The sequence below is a fragment of the Macaca mulatta genome, chromosome 4 (genome assembly GCF_049350105.2).
Source record: "Macaca mulatta isolate MMU2019108-1 chromosome 4, T2T-MMU8v2.0, whole genome shotgun sequence".
Lineage (NCBI taxonomy): Eukaryota > Metazoa > Chordata > Mammalia > Primates > Cercopithecidae > Macaca > Macaca mulatta.
Window position 1 is genome coordinate 135,996,603 of NC_133409.1, and position 10,138 is coordinate 136,006,740.

General features: G+C 39.6%; 1 protein-coding gene across 4 annotated transcripts; it reads left to right on the plus strand.

Annotated features, from left to right (window-relative positions):
• Positions 1-1,058: 1,058 nt before the first annotated feature.
• On the plus strand, positions 1,059-10,138 carry ENPP5 (ectonucleotide pyrophosphatase/phosphodiesterase family member 5). Of its 4 annotated transcripts, none has more exons than XM_015136490.3 (5): positions 1,059-1,226; positions 1,916-1,975; positions 3,708-4,571; positions 6,418-6,594; positions 8,765-10,138. In XM_015136490.3, exons 3-5 carry the CDS (start codon positions 3,743-3,745, stop codon positions 9,190-9,192), a joined length of 1,434 nt encoding a protein of 477 aa, XP_014991976.1. In that variant the 5' UTR covers positions 1,059-1,226; positions 1,916-1,975; positions 3,708-3,742; the 3' UTR covers positions 9,193-10,138. The 4 variants fall into 4 exon arrangements, with proteins under 4 accessions (XP_014991976.1, XP_014991977.1, XP_014991975.1 ...); XM_015136491.3 differs by having other exon boundaries at positions 1,059-1,086; XM_015136489.3 differs by lacking the exon at positions 1,916-1,975.

The following is a 10,138-nucleotide window of genomic DNA, read 5'->3' on the forward strand; positions in this document are numbered from 1 at the left end:
GTGGACAAATTATTTCAGGATATTTTGATATCACTGCTATAATTTATGGTAAAGACAGTTGGGATCATACTGGCAAACTAAGTACCTGCCTATACTACCTCAGGCCTAAAAATGCCATTGATTACCCCCCAAAAACTGAGAAACTATCTACTACAGGACGGAAAAAGACAAAACAGGGGCACTAACACACCAGAAGCACTGAAGGCTTTCTGAAAGAGTAATCAGGCCTGATGTTTGTAGTTTTAATGTTTATTTTGCAAACAAAGGTAGAAACAGAGTCTGGAGCTCAGATGCCACCACCAGAAAGGGTAGCTGTTCAGCCTCTCTCCTGTGCAAATTAACCTAATCCTGAACCTGACTTGGGTTAATTCGCACAATTTCAGGTACCATGCTAGGTATACCACAAATATACCTCAGGGACCTCAATTGCAAAAACCTGGACCACAAACGTTGGGGCTGCAGAGTTAACTAGGTTAATAAATTCTTTCTGAGGTAAAGCAGGTAACACCCACCAATAAAAAGAATGAAACTTCATTGTCCCATTGGCGTCCTCTGGTGTGCAGGTGTTCTTCAGAGTAAAATCCATGGTGTGCCCCATCGCCGATTCCTGACAAGGCGGGAGGCGGGGGGCGGGGGGCGGGGGGCGGCGGACGGAAAAAAACCTGAGATAAGAAATCAGAGAATACAAGGCTCTTTTAAACAAAAAACAGTGAATGTTAGAGTACACCCACCATTGAGGTAGCACGTAATAATCTCTCAGCATCACTGACTCCAGCACAGCTGGTCCCCTGGAAGAGGCAAGTTGCAGGAAGGTTTTGTGTGTGACCAAGCAATTGGCCACCCCACGCCTTCAGCCTCCCAGCTGAGTCCTGGCCCCCGCGGGTCCCCTCCCCCTCCATCCTCCAAACCCAGGCAGCGCCCGCCCCTGCCCCAGCTGATTGACAGGCCGTGCAGCTACTCCTGGGAGCCCGGCTTTCGTGCGCAACCCGGGCAGAGGGGACTATCTCTGCAGCAGCCAATAGGAGCCAGGAGGCAGGGCGCGGGGGAGCGGCGCGGTCAGGCGCTCCGCTCCAGAGTTGAGTGCAGGTGAGCTCCTGCGCGTTCCGGGGGCGCCGCTTCCTCGAGTTACCTTCCCGCCGTTAACCGCGGCGCGCCAGAGGTGGTCTCCTCCAGGCCCTCCCTCCCATTGCCCCAAATTAATGCTGACTGAACGGATCGGTGCGAGGGTGAGTCCACGGGTGTGGGTGGCTTCCCTCCCGGAGACCCACACGGCTCCTCTGGGCCCCTAAAGCAACGCCCCCTCCTTGCCACTGCACATCTGAGAAGCCCAGGCCTCGGTGGGCGGGATGACTGGGAATTGGGAACATACCCTACGCCGCGACCCTTCTGGGTGGCTAGGATGGAATCCTGGTGGAGAAGATGGACCCCCTGCCCTTGACTTCTATCCGAGCTACACAAACCTACTCCTTCTGCACTTTCCCTCTTCCCTTTAATTGGTGCCCCTTCCTTCTTGATCTCCAAGTCTTGTTTGTGGAGGAAGGGTTGGAGGGGAGAAAGAACTGGAAAGTACTCAAGGAAATCTGGAGCCAGATCCAGGGATTCCACTATTTTGTGCAGCATTTTGTGCACGAAGAAGAAAAAAAAAATCTGATTTTCATTCCCCACCCCCACGTATTTATTTCTCTGTGTCATGGATGTGATGTTGAGTCTTCTTGCCAGACATTCCTAAGCTTTAGACAACACTTAATCTTTGCTTACTTTCGTTGGTCCCAAGAAAGCAATTTTCTCCTGCTTACACATTTGCCGAATTAATTTGCTAAGATAGATGAAAATCAGGTGTTCCATGTAGTTTATTTTCTCTGTTTTTAGCTTTAAATTACATTTAGTTGATACTAGCCTTCCTTGTTTTAAAAAGGTGGGAGAGAAAATTAGGGGGAGAAAGGACAGAGAGCAACTACCGTCCATAGCCAGATAGGTGAGTAAATATATTTGCAGTAACCTATTTGCTATTCCCTGCTGCAACTATTTTTAATGTTCCTTCCAGAATCAGAGAGAGTATTGCCATCTAAGAAATCGTTTTTAAATATAACATTTGAGCCATCATCTTGAGAGCAATACCTAAAACAATTTCAGTTTATGAAATGTCTAAGTATGGTGAAAGCACAGTTTAAAACCAGCAAAACAATTTATTGCCCTCAGCCAATACCCACAATGTACATATACCTTGTACTCCTGAAAGCAAAGCAAGCATGCCAAGTAGTTTTTATTTACCTGCAGCTATAATACAGCAAGGCGAAACAGGATACATTTTTGAAGTTTAAAAATGTCTTCAGGCCGGCTGCCTTGGCTCATGCTTGTAATCACAGCGCTTTGGGAGGCCGAGGTCGGTGAATCACGTGAGGTCAGGAGTTTGAGACCAGGCTGGCCAACATGGCGAAACCCTTTCTACTAAAAATACAAAAATTAGCCAGGTGTGGTGGCGGGCGCCTGCAGTCCCAGCTATTCGGGAGGCTGAGGCAGGAGAGTTGCTTGAACCCGGGAGGCGGAAGTTGCAGTAAGCTGAGATCGTGCCACTGCACTCCAGCTTGGGCAACAGAGTGAGACTCCCTCTCAAACAAACAAACAAAAGTCTTCAGCTTAAGAAGATATCAAAAGCCAGTTTCAAGAGATTTATTTGTACAAGTATGGTTTGATCTAACTTTTGCTGGATTTATAAATACCTTCATGCAGGACTGGACAGAAAAAGGAGAGAACAAAAGATCCTTGCTGGATGAAAACTGACAAAATGTATATATCTATTGTTTATCCATACAGCATCTTATTAGCTTTCTCCAATAGAATGAAAGTATTTTAGAAATATACACAGATTAGGGGAAAAGTCCAACAACCTTGATTCAGAGATTTAAACCAGGGAAGTGCTTTTACTACACATATTAATGAAGAGATTAAATTTTGACAAATTTTAACATTAGGAAAGTCAGCAACAAATTTCAGAATTGTATTTCTGTTAATATTTAGTTTAGAATATAATTATTTAGTTTAAAGAAGGCTATGATTTGATTATTAATAAATGAATGCAGATTACTTTTCAATAAATATATCTGGATGTCACAAATGTCATTTCATTTCAAGAAACCAAATACATCTATATTCCTCTCTCTTTAGTAATACTTCTTTCATCTGTGATGAACCAAACATAGGGGTTGAAAATAGAAGTGTGCGTATACATATATATACACAATATATATATATGCACCATTATTTGATTTGCTAATGATACTTCATGGTTGCTAGGTTGCCATAGTTGTTCTAGCCATAATGTTAAGTATGTTCACAGGTATTTGACTATAAAAAAGTTTCTGACCAGAAGTCAGAAATCTGGATCAAACTGAAAATGTTTCTAAAAAGTTTTATGTAAATGATGTCGTATTTTAAAATGCTGTTGAAGAGCTCACTTAAATAATTCTTTTAAGGGATATTTAGATAAATTATCAGAAGGGAAAAAGTTGTTTAAATGCAATTAAACTTATTAGCTTTATTATTCATTTAGCCCCAGGTCTCTTGTCTAATATGGAGTTCTGTGACATAATTCTTCCAGGCTGTGATTTATGATATAACTAGGATTGCTAAACACTGTTACTCTGAGTTTGGGGTAAAGTATACAAAACAAAATTATTGCCATTAATTTCTATGTGTTTATTCTACAGATTATTTTACACTGAACTGATCAAGTACTTTGAAAATGACTTCGAAATTTCTCTTGGTGTCCTTCATACTTGCTGCACTGAGCCTTTTAACCACCTTTTCTCACCAGCCAGACCAGCAAAATGTTCTACTAGTTTCTTTTGATGGATTCCGTTGGGATTACTTATATAAAGTTCCAACGCCCCATTTTCATTATGTTATGAAATATGGTGTTCATGTGAAGCAAGTTACTAATGTTTTTATTACAAAAACCTACCCTAACCATTATACTTTGGTAACTGGCCTCTTTGCAGAGAATCATGGGATTGTTGCAAATGATATGTTTGATCCTATTCAGAACAAATCTTTCTCCTTGGATCACATGAATATTTATGATTCCAAGTTTTGGGAAGAAGCGACACCAATATGGATCACAAATCAGAGGGCAGGACATACTAGTGGTGCAGCCATGTGGCCCGGAACAGATGTAGAAATACATAAGTGCTTTCCTACTCATTACATGCCTTACAATGAGTCAGTTTCATTTGAAGATAGAGTTGCCAAAATTATCGAATGGTTTACATCAGAAGAGCCCATAAATCTTGGTCTTCTCTATTGGGAAGACCCTGATGACATGGGCCACCATTTGGGACCTGACAGTCCGCTCATGGGGCCTGTCATTTCAGATATTGACAACAAGTTAGGATATCTCATACAAATGCTAAAAAAGGCAAAGTTGTGGGACACTCTGAACCTAATCATCACAAGTGATCACGGAATGACGCAGTGCTCTGAGGAAAGGTTAATAGAACTTGACCAGTACCTGGATAAAGACCACTATACCCTGATTGATCAATCACCAGTAGCAGCCATCTTGCCAAAAGAAGGTAAGGCTGACTGAATGGTGAGCTGAAGCTAGATGTGCATTTGCCCAGTGTGATCAAATGAATAGGGGATTTCTGTTGCTGCGCCTTTAAAGTAGACTTGCCTGTGTCATGGTAATATTCTGGGATTTAATCCTCAAGACTCTGAAAAGACAAAATCTCTTTTCTCAAAGCCTAATTTTTTTTCCTTTTTCCTAGAATACTGAAATTGATGCGCTCTATATATGTATGGCAGTAGGTTTTAACCATTTTGGAATCACAGAATATGATGAAAGCTATAGCCTCCCTTCTCAGAAAAATTGAGGTGGAGAGATACATACAAAACTTGAATACATGTACAGTTATTTCATAGAAGCCCCAAAGCCTTTTATAGACTCCTAACTTGGACCTGCTTAACAAGGAAGCTGTGGAGGATAAGAAGGAGGAAGAGCTTTGATCAATCTGAGGTTTATTTTCCTTATAAGTGTGGAAAGTGATAACAATATCTTAAACTTTTTACAAACCTCTCCTGGAATCCTCATACCAAACCTGTCACCTCAGCATTGTCTCCATTTTAAAGACAAGTAAATGACAGGTAAATGACCTCAAAAGGTTTAATATCCCGAGGTCACAAAATAAGTGACAACACGACTCAGGCATGCTCTTTGACATATTTTATCACCTTGCAGTGTTGGTCTTAGGCATCAAATGAGAGAGCAGATTTTGAAAAGCTATAATATCTCACAAATGAGAATTCCATCCCTCAGAGGGGAATTAGTAGAATCATATGAAACAGCGAATGTTAAACTATGCGTGTGTTTTACACACACAGTTTTCAGCAAACAGCCCTTTTTTTGTTGTTTAAGAAAATTAGCTAGGAGTGGTTGATCACGCCTATAATCTCAGCACTTTGGGAGGCCGAGGCAGTAGGGTCACTTGAGGCCAGGAGTTCGAGGCCAGCGTGGGCAACATAGCAAGACCCTGTTGCTAAAAAAAAAAAAAAAAAAAAAATAGCCTGGCGTGGTGGCACATGCCTGCATCCCAGGCTGAGGTGGAAGGATTGCTTGAGCCCAGGAGTTCCAGGTTACAGTGAGCTATGATCGTATCACTGCACTCCAGCTTGGGCGACACGGAGACCCAGTCGAATGAAAAAAAGAGAGTCAGGGGGGAAGAGAGAGAGAGGGAGGGAAGAGAAGGGGACGAAAGAGAGAGAAAAGGAGAGAGGGAGGGAGGGAGGAAGGGAAGGGGAAGGGGGGAAAATTATGTTAACCCTTCAATTTCCTTTATAAAATTGGAATGTCCTCTTGTGGTGGTGTGGAAGGTAAGGATGAAACCTCAGCAATGGATCTGAAAGGCAGGAGAAGGATGAAAGACAATGCCCAGGTAACTGCATTTGTAGTTATAGGGAGTACTTTGGCAACACTTCCAGTGTTTTTGGATGTTTCCATTTTACAAACTGCTTTCCACCTCCAGTCTCTTTTCCCAGCCCTCACTCACCGCTCACCATGTTTTCTTATCTGGAGATTCTTTGTGTCTGCACTTACAACTACCAGAACCTAGCTATTTTTGTTTGGGTATTGCAGTACCCTAGATATTTTACATACTGTCACTAATTAATATATGTGTATATCGAAGTCTTTAGAGGTTCCTGGTTCTATGAAATGCCCTTCCTTAATTCTATAAGGTGAACTTAGAAGATTATTTCTTAGTTTCCCCTCCCAAAATTGTTTTCCCTAAGGAGGAAAAGAATTTTTTCTTTTGTTCAGCTCTGTGGCTTTTCATCTCTGTAGCAAGTCCGTTGCCCATGGTTGGTTGGTTGATTGTAGCTATGAGTATTTTGTTCTGAGTGCCTCTCCTCCCTTCTCTTTAGGTAAATTTGATGAAGTCTATGAAGCACTAACTCATGCTCATCCTAACCTAACTGTTTACAAAAAAGAAGAGATTCCAGAAAGGTGGCATTACAAATACAACAATCGAATTCAACCAATCATAGCAGTGGCTGACGAAGGGTGGCACATTTTACAGAATAAGTCAGATGACTTTCTGTGTGAGTATGTTATAGTATTTCTTTCCATTCTGCATCGCTTTTTGCTAAAATACAACAGTTTTAATACATAATACAGCAGTTTGTTGATTGGTATTTTTACTCTCTGTTACTTGAATGTTAAGGAACTACAGTGTTTTAGTACTTACCTAGAAATGCTGTTTTTAGACATTGGTCCTTCATTTATAAAAGATATATACAAAATGTCCCTTAGGTAGAATTGGGTTTCTATCATGTTTATTGATTAAAAGAAAAGCAGGTGCCTGACAATGGCATTTGTAGTGTGTTCGTGACTCATAGTGGCAGATGTGTACAGATACATGGTTTCTGGTTCTTAAAACAGTTGTTACATACAGACAATGGTCCATAACCCAGTGTTCAGATTTTTATGTCTTGTGCAGGTAGCTCTTATATTAGAGGGATTGCTCATAAAAGGACTGCTATCTTTGGCAAGATTTGTATTTTAAAGTTAATATAAATTCAAAGGGCCCTCTAGAAATGGTTTGCAGAACTACAGTTACACAATAGATTGGTCACCTCTATTTTTGATAGAAAACCTTAATAATACTCCAATTTATATTACATTATGTTTAATGATTCATAATTAATTAAAGATTGACCACTGCATACCTAATGCCAGAATAGTTAAACCCTAATGCCCCAAAGCAGTGGTTCTCAAAGTGTGTTCCATGGCCCAGCAGCATCCACATCAGCTGAGAGCTTGTTAGAAATGCAAATTATTGGGCCCAACACAGACCTGCTGAATCTGAAACTGTGAGGCCCTGGTGAAACACACAAAAGTTTGAGAACCATTGCCCTTAGGCATTCATTATTAAATACCATCTACTTGATCAAGCATTTATGATCAGGGCTACCACTACAAAACAAAGTCCCTATTCATAGGAAAGATTTTACATAAGTCACAATGACTTAATTTTAAGTCTGAATTTCTAATAAGAAGTGCGATATGAGGTAATTATCTTTGCCTTCATGAGTGAGAGTCTAGATCCCAACTTCTCATAGAAATGAATGCAGCAATCATCCAATTACAAAGTATATAATGATATATTCCCAATGTGACTATTAATTAATGGAATAGCACAGTACCCTGTCAGATAATTACTAGTGATTCAAAAGTTCATTGTTACTTTTACTTAAATAAACCTAAAAGAATCATGGCATCTAGAATGACTTCTTTAGATACATTTTGCCTGGTAGATTTCAAATTACTTTGAAATGACTAGGGGTCAGTTTATGACTTATAGAAAAACTGATTTAGGATTTTTTTGAGGGGGACAGGGGCAGGGAGTGTTACTATTGCATAGTACCCTGTAGCACGTATGGGTATTAGAGATGGATTTACTAGTCATTCTCCTTGCCACCTTTAAGATAAAGCCTGTCAGTTTTCTTTGGGTGCCATCTTAGCAGTAGCTCCTTCGCCTTGCACCTTGATACCATGCTAGGCACACATGCCTTTGACATCCAGCTATTATCAATTTCATATCCATTTTATGTCATTTGATACATATGTCAGAAGACCCCCAAGTTTTTACCTTATGTGTACCCACTCTAAAAGCACATAATGCTAAGTTGGATCCTGATTAGAGGCATCAAAATCAAGAGTTTCCTACTCTCCTCCACTCTGACCTTTGTTTTTTAGTAATAGATTATAGCTGTTAAGTACAGGTTTGATTTTTATGGTTTCTTTTGTTTTTTTTTTTTTTAATGTATTGTATCTCCCCTTTTGTTGTGTTCACTGTGAGTTTATTGGCTTCAGAGTAAGACTAAGAGCACCTTTATCTCTTATCTTTAGAACAATCATTGGAACACAGTAGGTACCCAATAAGTATTTGCTGAATATTACTTTGCCACCAGTTAAAACAAAACAAAACTCTAATTTTTCCCTAACTTGGCTCTGCTTTGTTCTTTACCCTTCTTCCCCTGCTGTTTAAGTCACTGTTGGCCTGTGAGAAAGATTCACAACCATTTGACTCTTCATTTCCTGAAGAGAATTGTGATGTGAACAACAGCAGAGATTGTTTGTCAAAGATTATTTTATGTTTACAGTCAAACTAGATAAGATGTGCATTTAAGTTCAGAACTTGACCATACAACAATTATGTCCATTTTAATGCATAGCCAGCTAACTTTTTCACGTATTTTCTCTTTACAGTAGGCAACCACGGTTATGATAATGCGTTAGCAGAAATGCATCCAATATTTTTAGCCCATGGTCCTGCCTTCAGAAAGAATTTCTCAAAAGAAGCCATGAACTCCACAGATTTGTACCCACTACTATGCCACCTCCTTAATATCACCGCCATGCCACACAATGGATCATTCTGGAATGTCCAGGATCTGCTCAATTCAGCAATACCAAGGGCAGTCCCTTATACACAGAGTACTATACTCCTCCCTGGTAGTGTCAAACCAGCAGAATATGACCAAGAGCAGTCATACCCTTATTTCATAGGGGTCTCTCTTGGCAGCATTATAGTGATTGTATTTTTTATAATTTTCATTAAACATTTAATTCACAGTCAAATACCTGCCTTACAAGATATGCATGGTGAAATAGCTCAACCATTATTACAAGCCTAATGTTACTCTGAAGTGGATTTGCATATTGAAGTGGAGATTTCATAATTATGTCAGTGTTTAAAGGTTTCAAATTCTGGGAAACCAGTTCCAGACATTTGCAGAAACCATTAAGCAGTTACATTTTTAGGTACACACACACACACACACACACACACACACACAGAGAGAGAGAGAGAGAGAGAGACCAAAATACTTACACCTGCAAAGGAATAAAGATGTAAGAGTATGTCTCCATTGTTCACTGTAGCAAAGGGACAGATAAGATCCTGCTTTATTTGGACTTGGCACATATAACGTATATATTTAGTAACTTTGTACTATGTAAAGTACCTTATATACTGCACTTTAAATTTCTCTCCAGATGGGTACTTTAATTTGAAATGCACTTTATGGACAGTTATGTCTTATAACTTGATTGAAAATGACAACTTTTTGCGCCCATGTCACAGAATACTTGTTACTCATTGTTCAAACTGAATGAAATTTCTAATAATCCCAAATAATGAATGTAGAAATCTATCTCCATAAATTGAGAGAAGAAGAAAGTGATAAGTATTGAAAATTAAATGTGATAACCTTTGAACCTTGAATTTTGGAGATGTATTCCCAACAGCAGAATGCAACTATGGGCATTTCTTGTCATATTTCTTTCCAAAGAACATGATTTGCATTTATTTTTCCCCAAAAGAGAGTCAAGTACTGACAGATTCATTCTAACTATATTGTTTCTGTCATAAAATTATTGTGATTTCCTGATGAGTCATATTACTGTGATTTTCATAATAATGAAGACACCATGAATATACATTTTTTCTATATAGTTCAGCAATGGTCTGAATAGAAGTGACCAGGCACCATCTCAGCAATGTTTTCTCTTGTTTGTAATTATTTGCTCCTTTGAAAATTAAATCACTATTAATTACATTAAAAATCAAATTGGATAAAA

Excerpts from the sequence above, each read along its gene's own strand:
- ENPP5 (XM_015136490.3), top strand. The coding sequence starts at position 3,743 with ATGACTTCGAAATTTCTCTTGGTGTCCTTCATACTTGCTGCACTGAGC. Across the intron at positions 4,572-6,417 it reads AGCCATCTTGCCAAAAGAAG|GTAAATTTGATGAAGTCTAT; the intron begins GTAAGGCTGACT and ends CCTTCTCTTTAG. Across the intron at positions 6,595-8,764 it reads TAAGTCAGATGACTTTCTGT|TAGGCAACCACGGTTATGAT; the intron begins GTGAGTATGTTA and ends TTCTCTTTACAG.